This window comes from Rhinopithecus roxellana, chromosome 13 (genome assembly GCF_007565055.1).
Source record: "Rhinopithecus roxellana isolate Shanxi Qingling chromosome 13, ASM756505v1, whole genome shotgun sequence".
NCBI lineage: Eukaryota > Metazoa > Chordata > Mammalia > Primates > Cercopithecidae > Rhinopithecus > Rhinopithecus roxellana.
In genome coordinates, this window is record NC_044561.1 from 106,946,161 (window position 1) to 106,971,468 (window position 25,308).

General features: G+C 43.3%; 1 protein-coding gene across 3 annotated transcripts in view; it reads right to left on the reverse strand.

Annotated features, from left to right (window-relative positions):
• PIGU (phosphatidylinositol glycan anchor biosynthesis class U) overlaps positions 1 to 25,308 on the reverse strand; it is a 108,537-nt gene that overhangs the window by 44,843 nt on the left and 38,386 nt on the right. For all 3 annotated transcript variants that reach the window (XM_010386502.2, XM_010386504.2, XM_030913924.1), the window contains one exon: positions 12,094 to 12,191. In XM_010386502.2, the coding sequence (XP_010384804.1) occupies positions 12,094 to 12,191 (98 nt within the window). The remainder of the gene's footprint in view (positions 1 to 12,093; positions 12,192 to 25,308) is intronic.

Sequence of the window (25,308 nt, forward strand, 5' to 3'; positions counted from 1 at the left end):
CCAAAAAGAAACAAAGCTAATAGCACTGCCACCTCCGCCCTAGCACCCAACTGGACATAGCAGAAATAACAGAAAGTGACTGGAGGAAGAAAAAACAAGGTGTGAAAACTCTAAATATAGCCCCAGAGAAGGCTTGGGGAAGGACCCGTTATCGAGAAATAACTGACTGAGTTTAGCTCCTCTGCTGTAAGCTACCATCACATGACCTGACCCAAGCTCCAGAAAGGATAAAAAAAAAAAGTCACAGGATTAACGTTTTCAGTTCAAAGATAAGAAAAGGTCAGATTGGATTTAAAGCAAAACCAAAAGAGCACTCACAGGGTAATTTCTCCTAGTGACTGCTACTGTCTTTGAAAGAAAATAAAGGCCTCAAACCATCCAAGGGAATCCAAGGCTTTAGGAATCCCAAGCAAAAGGAAGGCGGGAACTAGAAACTTCCCAGACTGCGCCATGAGCATCTCGGTAAGCCTCCCCTGGTCTCCCTCCAAGCCTTACAGCTTTAGCTTCTCGGTCCTGTGCACCCGGCTTTCCTTCACTGGAGGCTCCTGCCCCTGAGCATGGATGGTAGGGCTCTCTATTTTTTTCCGCATGCTATCAGATCATAACATTTTAAACTTCTCTCTGATTTGGAAACTAGGCTCTAAGCCAAGGTCAGAGGAAGAGTTGAGTTGCCAGAGGGAACAAGATGGGCTCAAACTACCATTCTCATAAGTGACTCACCAGGGAGCCAGAAGCAGCGTCCCCTTCCTTTGATCTTGTGTCTCATGAAGGAAAGGAAGAATAGTTCCACCTCTGGCACCAATCAGACACCAGGACTCTCTAGAAATTCCACCAGCAGAATGGAGGCACGTTTATAGTGTCAAAGGAAGAAGTACAAACTAACTTTTACAGTTCCTCTGACTTCAAAAGATGAACTATTTTCTTTTCCCCTCATCGCCCCACATACTGGTGATCATGTCCTTTTATGAACATTTGAATACTAATAATCATAGCTAATACCTACTGAGCCCTCATCAGACTCTGTTGTAAACACTTGACATGTATTAATCCTTTGCAGTAGGGACTATTATATTATCCCTGCAGAGGCAGAGAGAAGTTAAATAGTCACTTGCTCGGGGTCACAGAGTTAATAAGTGTCCAAACCAAGACATCAGAGTCTGTACTCTATTTCCCTCTTTTTTATTATAAATTTTTTCAAACATGCAGAAATGTTGGAAGAATACAATAAGCAACCATATAGCTGTCTAGATTAAACATTAATACATTGCCTTATTTTATCTTTCTGCATGCATATATTTTTGCTGAACCATGTAAAAGTTGAACACATCATGACACTTCTCCCCAAAACACTTCTGCACACAGTTGCCCAAAATAAGGACATTCTCCTACATACCATAATACTATCATCACATCCAGGTAATTAACAATTCCCGGCTGGCGCAGTGGCTCACGCCTGTAATCTCAGCACTTCGGGAGGCTGAGGCAGGCAGATCACAAGGTCAGGAGATCGAGACTATCCTGGCTAACACGGTGAAACTCCGTCTCTACTAAAAATGCAAAAAATTAGCCAGGCGTGGTGGCGAGTGCCTGCAGTCCCAGTTACTCGGGAGGCTGAAGCAGGAGAACCGCTTGAACCCGGGAGGCAGAGGCTGCAATGAGCCGAGATCGTGCCACTGCACTCCAGCCTAGGCGACAGTGTGAGACTCCATCTCAAAAAAAAAAAAAATTCCCTAACATCATCTAATATCTAATCTATCTTCAAAATTTTCTAGTTGTCCCCAAAAATATCCTTTATAGTTGTTTTTTAACCCAAAATCCAATCAAGACTCTCCCATTCCATTCAGTTATTGTGTCTCTTTAGTCCAGAACGGTTTCTCCACTTTTTCTTTTTCATGACATTGACATTTTGAACAGACTCAGAACAGCTTTCTTAAAACACCATAGTACATTCTGGTTTGTCTTACTGCTTCCTTGTAGTGTCATTTAACTCGTTCCTCTGCTCTTTTATTTCCTAAAAACCAAAAGTCAGATCTTAAGGCTTCATTAAGGGTAACTTTTTGGGTAAGAATACTTCGGAGTTGATAATGTGTACTTTGTAGTGCATGATGCCAAGCAGTATACCATGTCAAGTTGTTCCACTGTAAGTGATAAGAGTTGGATTACTTAGCTAAGGTGGTGACTACCAGAATATGCCTTCGTAAAGATTTTTGTTTGTCTGTTTTGTTTTGTTTTGTTTTGTTTTTGAGACAGAGTCTCACTCTGTCACCCAGGCTGCAGTGCAGTGGTATGATCTCAGCTCACTGCAACCTCCGCCTCCCGGGTTCAAACAATTCTCTTGCTTCAGCCTCCTGAGTAGCTGGAATTACAGGCACCTGCCACCAAGCCTGGCTAATTTTTGTATTATTAGTAGAGACAGGGTTTCACCACCTTGACCAGGCTGGTTTTGAACTCGTGACCTCGTGATCCACCCGCCTCAGCCTCCCAAAGTGTTGGGATTATAGGCGTGAGCCACCATGCCCGGCCATAAATATGTATTTTTCCCTTTGCTATTAGCAAAGAATCTAGAGGGTGGGGACTAGGCAATAATGTTTTGACACAATGCAAATGCAAATACACTGTTCTCTAAAAACCATTCACCCAATGATTTTAGCATCCATGTGATACAGACAGGAGGCAGGGAAATACTGGGTAGAAAAGGGCAGTTCCTGGTGAGGGCCCCACCCTCAAGCCTGGACCCCTGACCTAAAGGGATAACTTCACATCCCTGTTGCCTTTTCAAAAACCACCCTGGCCTGCCCTGCCCCCCATCCTGTACTCATAAAAACCCCAGGCTCCACTGGCAGCGGAGTGGCAGAGAAGGAGAGAAAAGCAGCAGCCAGATGTTGGAGAGAAGCAGCTTGATTTCAGAGGGATGCCTTGATGGTGGGACCTTAGAGAAGAGTTCAGCCAGGAATGACCAAACTCAGGGGAAGACTACCTTCCCGCTCGATCCCCTTTCCAGATCTCCATCCCACTGACAGCTACTTTCATCAGCAATAAAATCCCCTGCATTTACCATCTCTAATTGATTTGTGCAACCTGATACTTCCTGGACGCCAAACAAGAGGTTGGGATACAGAGGGCTGTCATACTGAGAAGTGGAATGCTTAAGCCATGAGAGGATGGCAAAGCTAAAAGAGCACAATGTAACAAACACCTTCTGCAGCTCCAGGGGTCATAAGTACCCCCCTAGACATTGCTGTGGGACTGCACAGAGTTGTGCACAGAGTCTGTGCCATGGGACTGCACAGAGTTGTGCTTCTGGGTTGTACCCAGACTGGTCTTAAACTCCTGGGATCAAGTGATCCTCCTGCCTCAGCCTCCCAAAGTGCTGGGACTCCCAACACTGCACCCACTATGAGCCACTGCACCCAGTTATGGTTCCTTTTTAAAAGGCAGAGTAGGCCAGGCGCGGTGGCTCAAGCCTATAATCCCAGTACTTTGGGAGGCCAAGACGGGCGGATCACGAGGTCAGGAGATCGAGACCATCCTGGCTAACATGGTGAAACCCCGTCTCTACTAAAAATACAAAAAACTAGCCGGGCGAGGTGGCGGGCGCCTGTAGTCCCAGCTACTTCGGAGGCTGAGGCAGGAGAATGGCGTGAACCCGGGAGGCGGAGCTTGCAGTGAGCTGCACTCCAGCCCGGGCGACAGAGCAAGACTCCGTCTCCAAAAAAAAAAAAAAAAAAAAAAAAAAAAAGCAGAGTAATTGCTTAGTTCTTTGCTTTTAATTATTTACTTTCAGAGTGAGAAACTGGTAAAATAGCCACATCTGATGATGGTCTATGTATTTTTTTCTCTTCTTGCCCTTTTAGTGAGCACCACTATGGACACATGAATTTTTTTTGTTTTTTTTTGGTTTTTTTTGAGACAAGAGTCTTGCACTGTGGCCCAGGCTGGAGTGCAGTGGTGCGATCTCGGCTCACTGCAACCTCTGCCTCCTGGGTTCAAGCGATTCTTGTGCCTCAGCCTCCCGAGTAGCTGGGATTACAGGCACCCACCACCATGCCTGGTTCATTTTGTATTTTCAGTAGAGAAGGAGTTTCACCATGTTGTCCAGGCTGGTCTGACCTACTGACTTCAAGTGATCTGCCTGCCTTGGCCTCCCAAAGTGCTGGGAATATAGGCGTGAGCCACCGTGCCCAGCCAAACACATGGATTTTTATCCAGTGTTTTATAATTACTGGTTGTCATTCTTTTGATGCTCAGAAATTCCCAAATTTGGGTGGTATGAGCCCTTTTCAGCTGGTACCAGTGTTTTTCTGACTTAGTCCTGTTAGACTTTGAGGACTACTTTGCTTTCTGTCATAACAAGATGTCCCAGTCAAGCTGTGCTCTTACATACTACATTACACCACCTTTCCTAGAGGTCTGTGCCTATGTAGGGCTCGAAAAAAACTTGGAGAAAAAGAGAATGTCAAGAGCAGATGTGTCAGCTCCTAGAGATAATCAAATCCATTTTGATTCGGAAGTAGAAAGCATTCTGAAGCCGATCAGGGTCCAGCCACTCACTCTGGTACTCACAGCTTTGCTACATTCAGCCACTGGCCTAAACACCATGATTCACAGGGAACTCACCTCACTTAGGACATCTCATTCTCTCACAGAACTACCTTATACTAAGCTTCTTGTACCAATCAACCATTAGTTCTAGCTTCTCTCCTTGGAGCCTATGGATCCCTGTGAAACTCAGCTTCAAAGGATCCACTTAGTAGTCTGGCAGAAACTCAGCCCTAAAGAATAATTTTAGGCTGGTTGTGGTGGCTCATGCCTGTAATCCTAGCACTCTGGGAGGCTGAGGCGAGAGGACTGCTTTAGCTCAGAAATTCAAGACCAGCCCGGGCAACAAAGTGAGACCCTGTCTCTAAAAACAAACAAACAAACAAACAAACAAACCAAAAAATAAGCCAGCCATGGTGGCACATGCCTGTGGTCCCAGCTACTCAGGAGGCTGAGGCAGGGGGACTGCCTGAACCCAGGAGGTCTAGGCTGCAGTGAGCCATGTTCACGGCACTGCACTCCAACCTGAGTGACACAGTAAGAACCTGTTACAAAACAAAAAAGAATATTTCCTCTTCTGTTTCCATGTTCACCCTTTTTTTTTTTTTTTTTTTTTTGAGACAGAGTCTCACTCTGTCACTCAGGCTGGAGTGCAGTGGCGCAATCTCAGCTCACTGCAACCTCCGCCTTCTGCATTCAAGCAATTCTCTTGCCTCAGCCTCCCGAGTAGCTGGGATTGCAGGCACCAGTCACCCTGCCCAGCTAATTTCTGTATTTTTAGTAGAGACGGGGTTTCGCTATGTTGGCCAGGCTTGTCTCGAACTCCTAACCTCAGGTGATCCACCCACCTCGGTCTCCCAAAGTGCTGGGATTACAGACGTGAGCCACCATGCCTGACCCCTCCTTCATATTCAAACAGGTGGTTTTGTTTCCTGGATGTGACTACACTGACTTTCAAATACCCGACTATGACCCACAAGGCCCAGGTGATATAATTTGGCTGTGTCCCCATTCAAATCTCATCTTGAATTATTGTTCCCATAGTCCCCTCATGTCATGGAATGGACCCCGTGGGAGGTAACTGAATCATGGAGATGGTTACCCCCATGCTGCTGTTCTCCTGATAGGATCTGATGGTTTTATAAGCGTCTTTTCCCTCTTTGCTTGGCACCTCTCCTTCCTGCCATCATGTGAAGGTGGACATGTTTGCTTCCCCTTCCACTATAATTGTTAAGTTTCCTGAGGTCTCCCCAGTCATGTGGAACTGTGAGTCAATTAAACCTCTCTCCTTTATAAATGACCAAGTCTCAATATCATACTGAATGGGCAAAAGCTGGAAGCATTCCCTTTGAAAACTGGTACAAGACAAGGATGCCCTCTCTTACCATTCCTATTCAACATAGTATTAGTTCTGGCTACAGCAATCAGACAAGACAAAGAAATAAAGGGTATTCAGATAGGAAAAGAGGAAGTCGAATTGTCTCTGTCTGCAGATGACATGATTGTATATTTAGAAAACCCCATCGTCTCAGCCCAAAAACTCCTTAAGCTGATAAACAACTTCAGCAAAGTCTCAGGATACAAAATCAATGTGCAAAAATCACAAGCATTCTTATACACCAATTATAGACAAGCAGAGAGCCAAATCATGAGTGAACGTCCATTCACAATTGCTACAATGAGAATAAAATACCTAAGAATACAACTTAAAGGGATGTGAAGGACCTCTTCGAGAACTACAAACCACTGCTCAAGGAAATAAGAGAGGACAAAACAAATGGAAAAAAATTCCTTGCTCATGGATAGGAAGAATCAATATTATGAAAATGGTCATACTGCCCAAAGTAATTTATAGATTCAATGCTATTCCCATCAAGCTACCATTGACTTTCTTCACAGAACTAGAAAAAACTACTTTAAATTTCATATGGAACCCCAAAAGAGTCCGTATAGCCAAGACAATCCTAAGCAAAAAGAACAAAGCTGGAGGCAACATGCTACCTGACTTCAAACTACACTGCAAGGCTACAGTACCCAAAACAGCATGGTACTGGTTCCAAAACAGATATATAGACCAATGGAACAGAAGAGAGGCCTCAGAAGTAACACCATACATCTATAACCATCTGATCTTTGACAAACCTGACAAAAACAAACAATGGGGAAAGGATTCCCTATTTAATAAATGGTGCTGGGGAAACTGGCTAGCCATATGCAGAAAATAGAAACTGGACTTCTTCCTTACACCTTATACAAAAATTAACTCACGATGGATTAAAGACTGAAACGTAAAACCTAAAATCACAAAAACCCTAGAAGAAAACCTAGGCAGTACCATTCAGGACATAGGCCTGGGCAAAGACTTCATGACTAAAACACCAAAAGCAATTGCAACAAAAGCCAGAATTGACAAATGGGATCTGATTAAACTAAAGAGCTTCTGCTCAGCAAAATAAACTATCATGGCTGGGAGCAGTGGCTCACACCTGTAATCCCAGCACTTTGGGAGGCCGAGACGGGCGGATCACGAGGTCAGGAGATCGAGACCAGCCTGGCTAACACGGTGAAACCCCGTCTCAACTAAAAATACAAAAAATTAACTGGGCGTGGTGGCGGGCGCCTGTAGTACCAGCTACTCTGGAGGGTGAGGCAGGATATGACGTGAACCCGGGAGGCAGAGCTTGCAGTGAGCTGGGATCCACTGTACTCTAGCCTAGGCAACAGAGTGAGACTCTGTCTCAAAAGAAAAAAAAAAGAAACTATCATCAGAGTGAACAGGCAACCTACAGAATGGGAGAAAATTTTTACAATCTATCCATCTGACAAAGGTCTAATATCCAGAATCTACAAGGAACTTAAACAAATTTACAAGAAAAAAACAGGCCAGGCGCAGTGGTTCATGCCTGTAATCCCAGCACTTTGGGAGGCTGAGGCGGGCAGATCATGAGGTCAGGAGATTGAGACCATCCTGGCTAACATGGTGAAACCCCGTCTCTACCAAAAATACAAAACAGTAGCCAGGCATGGTGGCACGTGCCTGCAGTCCCAGCTACCTGGGAGACTGAGGCAGGAGAATCACTTGAACCCGGGAGGCAGAGGTTGCAGTGAGCTGAGATCGTGCCACTGCACTCCAGCCTGGGTGACACAGGAAAACTCCATCTCAGGAAAAAAAAAAAAAAACATCGAAAAGTGGGCAAAGGATATGAACAGACACTTCTCAAAAGAAGACATTTATGTGGCCAAGAAACATGAAAAAAGCTCATCATTACTAGTCATTAGAGAAATGCAAATCAAAACCACAATGAGATACCATCTCATACCAGTTAGAATGGCAATCATTAAAAAGCCTGGAAAAAAAAGATGCTGGCAAGGATGCAGAGAAATAGGAACGCTTTTACACTGTTGGTGGGAGTGTAAATTAGTTCAACCATTGTGGAAGACAGTGTGGTGATTCCTCAAGGATCTAGAACCAGAAATACCATTTGACCCAGCAATCCCATTACTGGGTATATACCCAAAGGATTATAAAGCATTCTACTATAAAAACACAAGCACACGTATGTTTATTACAGCACTACTTACAATAGCAAAGACTAGGAAACCAATGCAAATGCCCAGCAATGATAGACTGGATAAAGAAAATGTGGCATATATGCACCACGGAATATTATGGAGCCATAAAAAAGAGTTCACATCCTTTGCAGGGACATGGATGAAGCTGGAAACCATCATCCTTAGCAAACTAACCTAGGAACTGAAAACCAAACACCACATGTTCTCACTCATAAGTGGGAGATGAACAATGGAAACACATGGACACAGGGAGGGAAACATCACACACTGGGGCCTGTCACGGGGTGGGGGACAAGAGGAGGGAGAGCGTTAGGACAAATACCTAATGCATGTGGGGCTTAAAACCTAGATGATGGGTTGATTGGTACAGCAAACCACCATGGCACATGTATACCTATGTAACAAACCTGCATGTTCAGTACGTGTATTCCAGAACTTAAAAGTAAAATTTTTTTAAAAAATTTTAAAAAAGTATTTCATGTACCATCAGCAAAAATAAATAAATAAATAACCAAGTCTCAGGTAGTTCTTTTTCTTTTCTTTTGTTTTTTTTTTTTTTTGAGACAGAGTGTCACTTCATCATCCAGGCTGGAGCGCGGTGGTGCGATCTAGGCTCTCTGCAACCTCCGCCTCCCGGGTTCAAGCAATGTTCCTGCCTCAGCCTCCCAAGTAGCTGGAATTACAGGCACGCTCCCCCATGTCTGGCTAATTTTTGTAGTTTTAGTAGAGATGAGCTTTCGTCATGTTGGCCAGGCTGGTCTCAAACTCCTGACCTCAAGTGATACACTCGCCTCAGCCTCCCAAAGTGCTGAGATTACAGGTGTGAGCTACCACACCTGGCTCGGGCAGTTCTTTATAGCAGCATAAGAATGGACTAATATACCAGGCTACTTTATATACTTATAAAAATATATATACAAATATAGTGGGACATGGAGTTTTAATTTCTGCACAAATGGGATCCTGAAGTTCATCTCAAACTCTTCCACTCCTGTCCCCATATACAGACAGTTGCCAAGCACAGCTGATTCTACCTCCTAGAATTCCCCTGCATCTAGTCTCTCATCTCTCCATCTCCTCTGACACTGGTGTAGGCCCCAAATTTACCCCTCTGACTTGATCTAGTACAATGTTCTAAGCTTTCCCAACTTCAGTTCTTCCTACTCCCATCTACCCCACAGGCTGCTGCCAAAACAATCGTCCTGGAGCACTCACCTGCTCAGCATCCTTCAATTGCTTTATGTCTGCAGTCTGGCATAGTATCTAGCACACTATAGGTACTTAGTCAATATTGGTAGAGGAGCTGCTTGACTTCATGAGTCAGTTGTACTGTCCACTAGTGTCAGAAGGAAATTTCCTTTAGTTTTAAACAGAAGTTGTTTTATATAAATTGGTGCATAGAGATTGGCTTAAGAAACCATTTTTATCTTCTTTTATTTACTTACTCATTTTTTGCAGGTTGGACAAGCTCAGAAACCATTTTTAGATTTCTGGTCCATTCATGTGTATGAATAAATATACTATATTATTTATTTGATACATAGTTGTATAAAAAGTCTGGCTATATGTATTCTTAGTGCTTAGACTTTCTAAAGAATAAGCCATAAATAGGAAATAAAAAAGAAAATACAAGCAGCACATTCTCATGTGGAAAGATGCTTCAACTCAGCAAGAATATAGAGAGAACATCAAAGCAAAATAACTTCACAGTATGGTGACACATCTACTGAACTGGCAATCATAAATCAAACTTGAAAAGTCAGTGCTGGCAGAGGGGGAGGCAAGTGGTTCACTTCTCTTTAGATACTGATGGTGGCACTGCAAACTGGTTCAGGCTTTCTGGTGAACAATCTGGTATAATTGCCTAATAAGAACAATACAACTTTTCACCTTGGGTCCAGTGATTTAGCTAAAGGAACATACTTGAAGAAAATAATTTCAAGTTGGGCACAGTGGCTCAGACCTGTAATCCTAGCACTTTGGGAGGCCAAGGGGGAAGGATCGCTTGAACCCAAGAGTTTGAGACCAGCCTGGGCAAAATGGCAAAACCCCATCTCTACAAAAAAATACAAAAATTAGCTGGGTGTGGTGGTGCATGCCCATAGTCCCAGTTACTATGGAGGGTGGGGTGAGAGGATTGCTTGAGGCCGGGAGGTTGAGGCTGCAGTGAACCGTGATTGCGGCACTGCACATCCCATCCTGGACAACAGAGTGAGACCCTTGTCTCAAAAATAAGAAAAAGAAAGAGAAAACAAATAAAAACAAATTTCTGGCTGGGTGAAGTGGCTCATTCCTATAAACCTAGCACTTTGGGAGACCAAGGTGTGTGGGTGGATTGCTTGAGCCCAGGAATTCAAGACCAGTCTGGGCAACATGGCGAAATCCCATCTCTACAAAAAATTAGCCGGGTGTGGTGGCACACGCCTGTAGTCCCAGCTACTCAGGAGGCTAAAGTGAGAGGAATGATTGAGCCTGGGAGATGGAGGCTGCAGTGAGCTGAGATTGTGCCACTGCACTCTAGCCTGGGTGACAGAGCAAGGCCCTGCTCTCAAAAAACAAAAAAACAAACAAACAAAAAATTCTACATTATTTATATTAGTGACAATTAATATAAATGACATATCTCAAACATAAAGACATTTCTCAAATTCCCCAAATAAGAAAAAGATCAAGCAAACCATGAACCATTGTCTGCATCAACACAATATTATGAAATCATTTAAAATAACATGCATATGGCCTATTTCAATAAATGGAATACACACTCAGCTTTAGCAGTGCTTGAGATTAAGAAAGACTCCGAAACCAGACATTTCTGGGTCTAAGTCCTGGCACTGTCACCTGTACACTTTCAAGAAACATTTCTCTTGTAAGAATAGATTTGGACAATGTGGGGCCTGCATGCAGTTACTTCCTCTTGAAGAAACATGTACTATTCTCATTTGAGTAGAAAAAGAGGATTAGAGAGCAAGCTCTGGCATCAGATGGGCACAGTTCATATCTCAGCAATGTCACTCGCTGGTCCTGTGACCTTAAGTGACTTAAGCTCCCAACATTCCAGTTTCAATTCATGTGTCTAATATGGCTAATACTAGACTAATACACGGCTAATAATATGACCTACTCCATAAAGTTCTTATGAGGTTAAAATGAGATGATGCCTACAGAGTGCTTAGCATGCTGCCTGACGTGTAATCCATTCTCAGTAAATGTCAGCTATTTGTATTCTTCAATTAATGTTTATTGATCACCCACAATGTTCCAAGCATTACATCAGATGCACATACTCCATTTAAGTCCTGTAAGACTCTTACAAGGTGTTATTACAAAGAAAAGTTAAAGAAATGAGCTCAGAGGGGATCATTAGTTGAGAAAAGAAAAATGCAAGATAGTTGCATTTGCAAATATCTAAAATAAAATGCACTTATACATTCGCAAGGATATGCAGACAGTAGTGCCCCCCTTATCTGAGGTTTCACTCTCCATGGTTTCAGTTACCTGTTGTCAACTGCGGTACTAAAATGGAAAATTCCAGAAACAAACAATTCATAAGTTTCAAATTGCATACCATTCTGAGTAGTGTGATGAAATCTCACGCTATCCTGCTCTGTCCCACTCGAGACATGAATCGCCCCTTTGTCTAGTGTATCCCTGCCTGTTAGTCACTTAGTAGTTGTCTTAGTTATTAGATAGAAAAAACATAGTATACGTAGGGTTCGGTACCAAATGCAGTTTCAGGCCTCCGTTAGGGGCTTTAGAACATATCCCCTGCAGATATGGGGAGGTCTATTGTAGTTGGGACTTAATGATCACTAAGTCTACTTTGTTTAAAGTTAGTCAAGTTTCTATGTGTTTGTATTTTCAACTAGGAGCAAGCTTCCTGCTGCCTTTACTAACCCATGCCCTTCCTTCCCCCAAGCAGGGACCAGGCCATGTATTAAATGTCACTTGGGTGCTGGCTTCTGACCAGCAAGCGCTTACCTGGAGGAGATAGAGGAGTCCTGGGACAAACAAGGTAAGGGGGTACAGAGACTGGTATGTCGCTAAGGCAAGAAAAATAGCACTGAGGAAAGCACTGCCTGTAAAAAGAAAGAAACGTATGGAATAATCCAGCCTCATCAATCATGATTAGACTCAGTGAGTCCCTCTCAACACAAAACCTTCCATAACTGCTCAAATAACCACCTGCCAAGTGCCTCCTGGTACACAAGATGCTATGCAAATTCACACAGTCAGAGCTTCTTGGCTTGATTTCCGATAAAAGAAAACCAAGAAAGTCAAAACCATCTACCTTTGGCAACCTGAGACACTACAGGCATAAATCTTGTGAAATTTTGAGACCTAGAACGATTTTACAAAATTTCAACCCAAAGATGTATAAAGGATCAAGTCTATTAACATCCATGTCCTATCTAATGTCCCAATTTATTAAGCCTACAATTATTACTTATGATATTCAGAGCTGGAAACCCATCCCTTTGACTATTGCAACACTTACCACTCTTTACAACAGCCCTTCCTTACCTGCTACATTCATGCCAATTCAGGTCATGTTTTTTTTTCAGACGAAAGTATATTAATTTTATTAGTAATGTCCTCACTTCCTATGTAAAATGGACTACTATGGAATCATTAAACATGATGCTATTAAGAATATGCAATGACACAGAAGGGTGTTTATAATATCCTATTAAATGAAGTTTATAAAAGAGAGATATATTATCATTTCTTTTATAAAAAAAAATGCACAAACATTTTTTAGAAGACTAAAAGCCAGTAGGCAAAGTAACTCAAGTCTGTAATCCCAGCATTTTGTGAGGCCGAGGCAGGCAGATCAATACCAGGAGTTCGTGACCAGCCTAGCCAACATGGTAAAACCTTGTCTCTACTAAAAATAAACATTAGCCAGGGGTAGTGGTGGGCGCCTATAATCCCAGCTACTCAGGAGGCTGAGGCAGGAGAATTGCTTGAACCTGGGAGGCAGAGGTTGCAGTGAGCCAAGACTGTGCCACAGCATTCCAGCCTGGGTGCCCAGGCAAAAGTTTGCAGTAGGGGCGGGGCCCTCATGGAGAACCTCTGCTAGGGCAGTGTGGAAGGGAAATGTGAGGTCGGAGCCCCTACACAGTGTCCCTACTGGGGCACCACCTAGTGGAGCTGAGAAGACAGCTTCCGTCCTCCAGATCCCAGAATGGTAGATCCACCAACAGCTTGCACTGTGGGCCTGGAAAAGCCACAGACACTCAACACCAGCTTGTGAAAGCAGCTGAGAGGGAGGCTATAGCCTGCAAAGCCACAAGGGTGGAGCTGTCCAAGATCATGGGAAGCCCCCTCTTACATCAGCATGACCCAGATGTGAGACATGATGTCAAAGAAGATCATTTTGGAACTTTAAGATTGACTGCCCTGCTGGATTTCCAACTTGCATGAGGCCTGTAGCCCCTTTGGTTTGGTCAATTTCTATTTGTAATGGTTGTATTTACCCAATGCCTATATCCCCATTGTATCTAGGAAGTAACTAATTTGCTTTTGATTTTACAGGCTCATAGGCAGAAGGGATTTGCCTTGTTCTCAGATGAGACTTTAAGCTGTGGACTTTTGGGCTAACGCTGAAATGAGTTAAGACCTTGGGGGGCTGTTGGGAGGGCATGATTGGTTTTGAAATGTGAGGACATGAGATTTGGAGGGGCTGAGGCAGAATGATATGATTTGGCTGTGTCCCCACCCAAATCTCAACTTGAATTGTATCTCCCAGAATTCCCATGTGTTATGGGAGGGACCCAGGGGAAGGCAATTGAATCATGGGAGCTGGTCTTTCCCATGCTATTCTCGTAATAGTGAATAAGTCTCCCAAGATCTAATGGTTTATCAGGGGTTTCGGCTTTTGCTTCTTCCTCATTCTCCCTTGCCACCACCATGTAAGAAGTGCTTTTTGCCCTCCGCCATGATTGTGAGACCTTCCCCAGCCATGTGGAACTATGAGTCCAATTAAACCTCTTTCTTTTGTAAATTGCCCAGTCTCAGACTACCAAAAATAAATAAATAAATAGAAGACTAAAAGCCAAGGCCACAAAGTTCATAGTGGTTATCTCTGGGTAGTGGAATTATGAACAATTTTTCATTTTTGCTTCACTGCATTTTCTAAACTTTCTAAAATGAACATGCTTTGTTTTTGTCATTAGAAAAAAGCTAACTTCTTTGAAAAAACAGCTATTCCCTTAAGACAACAGGATACTCTAAAACTAAGGATAGAGAGCCCTAGTTTACAACAGGAGTTTCCAAGTGGCCCAGAAATCAGTAGGGTGCAATTGATGGTCCAAGGTATAAAGCCCAACAGGTATCTTGTAATGATGTTTTCTAAAATGACAATATCCATGCTCACTCTCATTAGTGTGGGGTCAACTACTTACTGAAAATAACAGGCTGGGCATGGTGGTTCACACATGCAATCCCAGCACTTTGAAAGGCCAAGGTGGGAGGACTGCTTGAACCCAGGAGTTAGAGACTAGCTTGGGCAACATAGTGAAACCCCATCTCTACAAAAATAAAAATAAAAAAAATAAGCTGGGTGCGGTGTCACACACCTGTGGTCCCAAATACTTAGGAGGCTGAGGTGGTAGGATCACTTAAGCCCTAGAGGTTGAGGCCACAGTAAGCTAAGACTGAACCATTGCATTCCGGCCTGGGTGACACAGTAAGACCCTGTTTCAATAAAAAAATAAAAATAACACATCCTCTCAATGGTGTTTCATAAAAGGAGGAACCAGTCACTCCAGTCCAAGGTGTTTTACCTCTCTGCTAATCCAGCTCTAGAGACAAACAGGAAGAGATGATTGACGAGATCTTTTGCCACCAAAGTGGTCTCTATACTTGAAACATCTAAAAACTACCTTGGAAGATAAAGGGTTATAAACGTGACAACTTCACAGACCAGGGAGTGGAGAGAAAAGAACTTCGTGTGCTTTATTCTTCAAACCAAGGAAACTCATCAGCTAGAACAACCCTAGCTGACAGAAAGTAGAAGGGAGGCAGAGAAAGAAAGAAGGTAGAAGTAACAGGACAGAATTCCATGGAGAGGGGGGATGTCTCGCCATATTGACAGTGCCAGTCATGATGTCCTGTATCCAGGGTACTCATAATTACGACTGCGTAGGAACAGGATCATGCTCAGCTAAGTTGTGACCCCAGCAGTGGCATGTGCACATCTGCTGAGCCACAGACTTTAGACTCAGAACCAGGTCACTCTGGGATAGGGAGGTGGCAGTAGTGGGAAAGGTGCTGTTCTGGAGTCCAACAGCTAGGGTGAGCTAGGAATTGATTCTCTCATTGGGTCAAATATCTGAATGATGTTTTGGTGGAAAACTGGCCAAGAGAGGGAAAACACTGAAAAGAACTTTTTAACTTAACATGGTTCTCTACGGATTGGGAGTAGGCAAGAGAAGAGGTCCATGTGTCTGTTACCAGAGGATGGAGGCTAATGCTCCAACTCCATCCATTCACATAGTATGGTGAAAACAAACACATGACTTTCTCCTCTCTCTCCCGGAGGAGACACAAAGAGTGAAATAAACACAGCCATCTCCTGCCCTAATTGCCTGAGGTTAATAATTGCTTGTCTGAAACTGACTGTTTATAAGGCCCAAGAGAGAAAAAGAGGCTCACAGCCTAGTGGAATGGACTTGTGAGTTTTAGAATACTTGCTCCTAGGATCAGGAAGAAGCAGTCTTCCTTCCATAGACTGAAGTAGTCTTTGGGAAGGAAAAATCTGTTCCTCCTGCTATTCTTTGTCAGTAACTGGCATCAACATCTAGCCAGATACCCTGACAACCCTTCACCCTCCAGCTCCCATGTTCTTTCCTCCACCAGTCACCAAGCCCTGTGGATCTACCTCTGGAGCATTTATCCCTTCAGTTCTTGCTCTCGTCATCTCTCTCTAGCAGCCTTTCCCTCTCCTCCTTAGCGGTCTCCCAATCGCCTCTCAACCAAGTCCATCCACAGAAGCACCAAAGGAACCTTCTAAAGCAGTTTAGACTGTGGCAAGCCAGTCTTTAAAGGCTTCTGATGGTTCCATTTCATCTATCGGGTTAAGTCTAAACTCCCACAGCAAACAAGACCCTTCACCACTGGGTCTCATTTCTCCAGTTTCACCTCTCACCACTCTTCCACACACGCCCTGTCCTCCAGCTACACTGGACTATTCCCAATTTCTGAAAACAACATGCTGTTTCATTCTTCTATGTCTGTTCTTAGGCTATTCCTTCTGCCTAAGCCATCCTTCTCTGCCCTTTTTCAAGTAGAAACCATTCCTTCGATAGCCAGGTGAAAGGTCACTTTGTCTATGAGCCCAAAGGTGGTAACAACCGTGATTACAGTTGACATTTATGGATCACTTCCTAGGTGCCAGGCACTGTACTGTATCCTCTGCATCGAGAACAGTTCCTGACTCAAAAAGGTCCTCAGGAAACATCACAACCGCCCTGTGAAAGCTCTATTTCTGTTCCTTATAACAGCTTTACTGAGATAAAAACCACACATTCTATCCATTTTACAGGTCAAGAAACCAAGACACAGAAACAGAAAGCTTCAGTAATGTGACCAAAACCACAGAGCTGACTCTGGTACCCACTCTTAATCCCTGTGCTAATAAGCCTATCTCATTCAATACCGATGCTATCTTATAATAATCTGCGTATGTTCCTCTCTCTCTCCCCATTTCTCTGTGAGTTTCTCAAGGGCAATACATTTATCTTAACTTTGGCTCTCCAGCACCTAGCACAGTTCCTGGCACATGTGATAAATGAACAAATGAAGAAATGAATGAATGAATATCATTCAGCAATACATATGAAATCCTTTTTAAAAATACAAGAACATTAAAGGAAACCAATGTTCTTAAGGAAGAAAAACTTATGAAGTGTAATACACAGTCATGAACATGGGCAAAACAAAAAACAAATCTGACTCAAATAAAGCAGACCCTGCGGAATAGCAATTGAAGGTTTGCTGTGACAGGGGGCTGGCACAGAGAATGCTCTCTGTGAACTATTGCAGGGCTGAGGCCCGCAGTCTGGGGGCAGAAACACGGTGCTGCAATAGTCAGTAGGTTGGTGTGTAGGAAGTCTGGGTGCGGGATGCTGGGACAGGTGTGGACGGGGCGTACGCACAGCCGGAGCAAAAGTGAGGGCAAGTATGGAGGCAGGCAGGAGACTCAGAAAGGGCTATGTGTTTTGAAAAAAGCTAGAAGTGGTAAAAAGAAGTTAGGAAGGCAGAGGAGGAATGATATGTGCTTGAGGCAGAGTCAGAGAAGATCAAGGAAAGTGAGAAGTGACTTCAAATATTTTAAACAAACTGTGCAATAAGCAAACATTTCTGGAGTTTGCTCTATACGAAGAGTGTGCTGGGTGCCAGGAAACCTGGTGACTCAGATAGTCTCCATCCTCAGGCAGCTCCCAGTAAACAATTACAAAATAGAGGAGGAAAGTACAAAGGAAGCAGACCTAGCCCATCAGGGGAGGCTGACACCTGAGTTTTGAACAATGAGTAGGTGAGGCCAGGCAGTCCAAGGCTGTGCACAGGCAGGAGGGCAAGAGAGAACTGTGTGCTGGGGTAGGGGGTGGGTACTGTAATTAGCTCAATATAGCCAAAACAGGGCAAGAGCTGGGAGGAGTGGCTGGAAAGAGAACACAAAAGGAGTTCCTGTGGATGCTAGTACCACTGTTTCTTAATCTGGGTGCTGGTTACTCACCGTTTTGTGAAAATTCATGTATCTGTACACTAATGAGTTATACATTTTTCTGTATATATGTCATACTTCAATAAAAAGTTACAATCCAGCCGGGTGTGGTGGCTCACGCCTGTAATCCCAGCACTTTGGAGGCCGAGGCAGGTGGATCACAAGGTCAGGAGTTCAAGACCAGCCTGGCCAATATGGCAAAACACCATCTCCAATAAAAATACAAAAATTAGCTGGGCATGGTGGCGGGCGCCTGTAGTCCCAGCTACTCAGGAGGCTGAGGCAGGAGAATCGCTTGAACCTGAGAGGTGGAGGTCGCAGTGAGCCGAGATCATGCCACTGCACTCCAGCCTGGGCAACAGAGCGAGACTCCGTCTAAAAAAATAAAAAAAATCCAACAAGTCTCAGCAAGCAGGTAGGAGTCAGATCACGGAGGGCTTAGCTTGCACAGTCATCCAAAAACATCTACCTACAGGCCCAGACAGGATACCTGAAATCATGTCTGAAATGGCAGCCTCATGTGGGCAAGAGCTAGGGCATCATGCTTGCCTAACCAAAAGGAACTGTGCCAAGAGGACTAAGAGTTTTACCCCAAAATGATATGACCTACCATTTTCTAGGGCAGCCCAGATGCGCTGGCACTAGGCTTTCTATATAAGCCTTGATATTTAGCCTTATCCTAGGGATATTAGAGTAAATCAGTCAAATGTGTATGTACATTGGCTGTAGTATCAGCAAATTTCATTATCTACTCAATCTAGCTTTGAATATGTTATGTCTTCTAACTCTCTATTTGTGTCAGGGTGGGGGCCAAAACAAGCCTTAGCAAGACCTGGGGTAATACTTTGCCTCCAGGGACTGCACCTTACAGTGATCTGGGCCTGGGTGGGCGGCACAGCTACAGGACTGAGCAGGAATGTAATGAGGTGGGGCCATGGGGACTGGTTCAGGACAGGGACTTCAAGTGGAGTAATCAGAGAACAAAGAGATTGGGTCACAGATGATGACCTGTACCAAGACAGGCAGAGACACACTGGAATGTAGTCAAAAGGGCTCAGGTCCCACAGGACTATCAGAAGAGGAAGTTGCACCAGGGTCTGGGGCAACAAGTGAGACTGCCCAGAAGGAGGAGGCGTTCCTGGGGGCAGGGCCAATGTATTACATTCCTTGCCAAGTGTGCTCTTTTAACATGGCAGCCTCTCTCAGAGCTGAGTACATATCAGTGATAACGATGAAAATTTATTGAGCACTTACTCTGTTCCAGCCATGACTGTAAGCATTTTACTTGCCTTAAGTCATTTAGTCCTTTCAATAATTCCATGAAGTGGATACAATTACTGTCCCCATTTTACAGATAATGAAACTGAAAGACAGGTAAGTTATTTGCCTGGGGTCACGAAACTAGTGAATGAGAGCAGCAGGATTTAAACCAAATGGTTTTACTTCAGACCCCATGTTCTGACTGCATCACTGTGCCACCCTCTTGATCTCAATCTGTCTGCACCATAAAAATAACAAAGGGCAGAGCAACTAGTTATTGAGTGGATTCTGCTAAGGAAGCATGCTAAGCATTTTATATTTCTTATTTATTCCTCCGTTATCTCTAGAAGGTAGATATTCTGGGATCAAATTGAGGCTCTTGAGGCTGCATGATTTGCTCAAGGCTACAGAGCTGGTAATTAGAATAAGCAGGCTTTGAAGTTGGGTCGACCTGACAAAAACTGGGTCCTTGAGTCCTCTATGACTCCTTCCATTGGCAGGGCTTTGGCCCACAGGAACCTCAACTGGAAGTGATGGGATCACCAGGCCTCAGGATCATCACTCTTCCATTGTTCCTCTAAGGCTAGGCTCCAGGAAGAGAACCTCATTGAAACCTCCCAGGCCTCCCTATAAGGCCTATAAGGATGCTAACAATCATGAGGTGTCTTTTATTTTTTAAGTTTTTTTTACAGACACAGTCTCGCTCTGTTGTCCAGATTGGAGTGCAGTGACGTGGTCAGAGCTCAATGCACTCAAACTCCTGGGCTCAAATGATCTGAAGGATCTTTTCAAAGGGAGGATACTATTAAGAATAGCAACCACCGGCCGGGCGCGGTGGCTCAAGCCTGTAATCCCAGCACTTTGGGAGGCCGAGACGGGCGGATCACGAGGTCAGGAGATCGAGACCATCCTGGCTAACACGGTGAAACCCCGTCTCTACTAAAAAAAAAAAAATACAAAAAATTAGCCGGGCGAGATGGCGGGCGCCTGTAGTCCCAGCTACTCGGGAGGCTGAGGCGAGAGAATGGCGTAAACCCGGGAGGCGGAGCTTGCAGTGAGCTGAGATCCGGCCACTGCACTCCAGCCTGGGCGACAGAGCGAGACTCCGTCTCAAAAAAAAAAAAAAAAAAAAAAAAAAAAAAAAGAATAGCAACCACCACCACCTGGGCAGTTATTACATGCCTCCATACCATTTGCCATACCATTCATTCTTTACATTCACTCTATAAGGTAGACACTCTTTCATCCCCATGCTACACATAAGGAAACTAAGGCTTAGAACTGTTAAGTGACTTGCCCAAGGTGATAGAGCCAGGAAACAGTGGAGCTGGGATTAGCCACCAGATCAGTCTAACATGAGAGCAGCCTGGACTCTTTAATCATGCTTGAATACCTTCTGATAGCACTGATCCTTCTTTCTCCTTGGCAAGCAAGTCCTGTCACATGGCCTTTTTTGGTGGCATAAGGAAAGCTGGAAGAACCCTTAGGTGGCAAATTTCAAGAATTTCTAGTTGGGAATATCTCACCAACTGACAAACACCAACAGTGAAAGAGCAGGACCATCTATTAGCATGTGTTTGTTTGTTTTCCTTTTTAAAGCCTAATGAAGACTACTTCCCAGGGAGGGAGTTTTTAATTAGCTCACTGAAAGGCAGAGTACACTTTGCCCAAGCAACAGCCTTCAAAGTGAAACTTAAGCTGCTCCACTAAACTAATATCAACCCTGCCCAAAGACCTGTGTTTCCCAGCCAGCACTCCAGTAAGGACATCACAATACAATGGCCCAGACCTTGTCCTGGCCTGCGTCTCTCAGAGTGTCCCAGGCAACCCTGGGCTGCCACAAAGGAAGCCAGGGGAAAGCAAGCAGCAAGAGTCAAGGGGACAGAGCTAACAAGGTCACTCCCTTCTGTGATGTATCTGCTCCATGGAAGTCTGGGGAGCACTGCCAAGTTTACTTCTACTGCCCCTATCTTCTTATCAATCAAGTTAATTTAATTTAGTTTTTAATTATGTACTCACTGAAGAAATTTGGAAAAGAAATATGAGGCTGGGCGTGGTGGCTCACGCCTGTAATCACAGCACTTTGAGAGGCCAAGGCAGGTAGATAACCTGAGGTCGGGAGTTCGAGACCAGCCTGACCAACATGGAGAAACCCTGTCTCTACTAAAAATACAAAATTAGCTGGATGTGGTGGCGCATGCCTATAATCCCAGCTAGTCAGGAGACTGAGGCAGGCGAATCACCTGAACCCGGGAGGCAGAGGTTGCCGTGAGCTGGGATTGTGCCATTGCACTCCAGCCTGGGCAACAAGAGCGAAACTCCATCTCAAAAAAAAAAAAAAAAAATTATATCTATATCTATATGAAAACTCACCCATGAACTTAATCTACAGGAACACGTATTATCCTTTTGGGATCTATTTTCTAACTATTTTTGTTGCTTTAACAGTTGAGATTCATTAAAATGCTGGGTAGGGGGGTTCACACCTGTAAGCCCAGCACTTTGGAAGGCTGAGGCAGGTAGATTGCTTGAGGCCTAGAGTTCAAGACCACCTGGACAACAGAGTAAGATCTGGTCTTTACAAAAAACTTTAAAAATTCTGAGACTGCACCACTGCACTCCAGCCTGGGCAACAGAACAAGACTTTGTCTCAAAAAAAGAAAAGAAAAAGAAAAAGAAAAAGAAAAAAAAGAAAGAAAGAAAAAAAAAATCAACCAGGCATGGTGGTGCATGCCCCTCCTCTCAGCTACATGGGAGGCTGGGGTGGGAAGATCACTTGAGCCTAGGAGTGTGAAGTTACTGTGAGCTATGACTGTGCCACACTTCAGCCTAGGTGACCTGGGTGACAGAGTAAGACCCTGTCTCCAAAAAACAAAATATTAAAAAATATATATATATATAATTTTACATTGTTTTAAAAAAACATTTTCACATAGTTTAAAATTATATTTAAATATCACGTGCATAATATCCTACTACATGGGTAAACCATATTTTACTTAACCACTCCCCTCTAAAGTATTTTCTTTTTTTTTGAGACGGAGTCTCGTTCTGTCGCCCAGGCTGGAGTGCAGTGGCCGGATCTCAGCTCACTGCAAGCTCCGCCTCCCGGGTTTACGCCATTCTCCTGCCTCAGCCTCCCGACTAGCTGGGACTACAGGCGCCTGCCACCTTGCCCGGCTAGTTTTTTATATTTTTTAGTAGAGACGGGGTTTCACCGTGTTAGCCCGGATGGTCTCGATCTCCTGACCTCGTGATCCACCCGTCTCGGCCTCCCAAAGTGCTGGGATTACAGGCTTGAGCCACCGCGCCCGGCCTGAAGTATTTTCTAATTTTTCCAGTGACTATAAATAATTCTGCAATTAATAACTTTGCACCATAAAGCTTTGTGTCTGTATTTCTGCATTACTTTAGGATCGGTTCTCAAAAGTAGAATAAAAAATCAAAACTATAAACATTTTATCCCCAGGTGGACAGTATTAGAAAAATAAATAAATAAAATTTTTAAAAACTCCAAACATTTTAAGACTGCCCATGGTTGCACAAATTTATCTCCCAACTTCCATGTGGGAAAATACCTATTTGATAGAACCTTTGCCAGAACTGAGAATTAGCTTCTAAAATCTTTACCAATTTCCAAGGTAAAAAAAAAAGTGTTCAAAAGTTTTTAAATTTCAATTGGCTTTTCTTTATTAATTATCCATGGAGTTGAACATTTTTCCATAATTTTCCGTTATTTATACTCCTTTTCTTGTGAATTTTCACAAATATTTTCTTTTTTAAAATAAAATTATTCCTACATTAATTTTATTAAATAATTTTATTCATATGCAGTAAAATGTGAACTGTAGAAATATAACTTGCAGAATTTATAACTGAACTAACTTTATTATATATACTATTAGCAGAGATTACTAAAACACTCAAAGAGCTAGAGTGGTTCAGAGACCTAGCTAAAATAGAACTCTTCAAATATTTTAACAGATTAGAAATGTTGTTTGTGAGGGTCTCTATTTACAGTAGCAAATAATGGAAAACAAATGTTCAACAAAAGAGAAGGGCTGGGACCTCATAACAAATACGCAAGAGGAACTGAAGTGGAGGTGGGGCAGAGTGATGAAAGACTTACTTTTCAATTTGTAGGTCTGCATTTCTTAATAAGTGATAAAAGTAAAACAAAATTATGTATATAACATTATGAAAATGTCTATAAATTCATTAAACAAAAATCTAGAGTGATATAAAACATTTTTTTGCTCTGTGGAACAAAAAAAAAAAAACATGGCTGTGAAAGAGATACATAAAACTTACATGTTTTTCTTCCCCAAACAAAAACCTTTTCATTGACTTACAGGGCATAAAATATATTTTTTTAACGGCATACTTTACATTTTTATGTGCGACTCCTAGGGAAACAAATAAACATGCACCTTCTGAGGGCATGTCTTCAGTTTCCCTATCTTTGTACTCAGCTATTTTAAAGGTGACATTTCCAAAGGCCAGTACTTGGTCCCTTCTGCCAGACTGCTGCGTATATTCTTTATTTTAATGGACACCAGACACCTTGATAAATGACAACCTATCTGAACCTGACACTCTGGAAACAGGGATTGAGGCAGGGAGTATTCATAGACAGCAGGGAGTATTCACAGACAGCAGAGTATTTACTGTTAAGAGTTGTTTCTGACAAAAATGACCACAATCTTCAGAACAAGACAATTCAGGCTATGCAATATCAAGCCATTTTAAGTAACCCAATAATAAATTAAACTAACAGGCCTACAGAAAGACCACTCATAAGCATTCCAAGAGAAACAATCTCTTATAAAGACCTAAGGCATCCTCGTGTGCCACCCCAGAAAAGGTAAGCAAACTCTAAGTAAAAGGTTCTACGTACAATTTTTTACTCTTTACTTCCGGAGCACACAAACTATTTAACAATAGTGTACAAATATAAGGACTCTTGCACACTTCTTATGGGAGTATAAATGTGGCAATAAATTTCAGAAACCCGACTGAGTGTGGTGGCTCATGCCTGTAATCTCAGCACTTAAGGAGGTAGAGGTGGGAGGACAGCTTGAGCCCAGGAGTTCGAGACCAGCCTGGGCAACACAGTGAGACCTCATCATCCACAAAAAGGAAAAAAATCAATAAATTCATTCCAGAAATTGTTAAAAAGTGGCAAATATTTCTATTTCTAGGACATTAAAGAAAATAACTAAACATGAGTGCAAAAATTGCTGTACATTAGAAAGTTAACTGTAATATTTAAACAGCTAAAAACTGGAAAATCACCTAAGTATTTAATGATATATACATTGATTAAAGAATTTCTATATTCATAAAATGAATATGCAGCCATTAAAAATAGACTAGAGCTGGGCACAGTGGCTCACACCTGTAATCTCACCACTTTGGGAGGCCAAGGCAGGAGGATCCCTTGAGGTCAGGAGTTCGAGACCAGCCTGACTAACATGGTGAAACCTTGTCTCTGCTAAAAATACAAAAATTAGCTGGGCATGGTGGTGCATGCCTGTAATCCCAGCTACTTGAGAGGCTGAGGCACAAGAATCACTTGAACTCAGGAGGCAGAGTTTACAATGAACTGAGATCATGCCACTGCATTCCAGCCTGGGAGACAGAGCGAGACTGTCTCAAAAAAAAAAAAAAAAAAGATTAGACATTTATTGATATATGTTATATGCAGTAGGTTGTATTATTGGCCTCAATTTCTCCCCACCCCCACCATGTCCAGGCCCTTTGCTATACAACTTTGCAGTGCCTTCCTATTGTGAACAGGATGGTACTCTCCACCCCTGGGCTCAGCCACGTGTAACTTTTTTTTATTTTTTTGAGATGGACTATCGCTCTGTCGCCCAGGCTGGAGTGCAGTGGCGCAGTCTCGGCTCACTGAAACCTCTGCCTCCTGGGTTCAAGGAATCCCTGCCTCAGCCTCCTGAGTAGCTGGGATTACAGGTGCCTGTCACCATGCCTGGCTAATTTTTGTATTTTTAGTAGAGACGAGCTTTCACCATCTTGGCTAAGCTGGTCTTGAACTCCTGACCTCATGATCCACCTGCCTCAGCCTCCCAAAGTGCTGCGATTACAGGCGTGAGCCACCACACCGGGCCATGTGTTACGTTTTGATCAATGGGATATTAGCACATGTGATGCAACTAGGAACTTAAAAAGCACATGCGTGACTA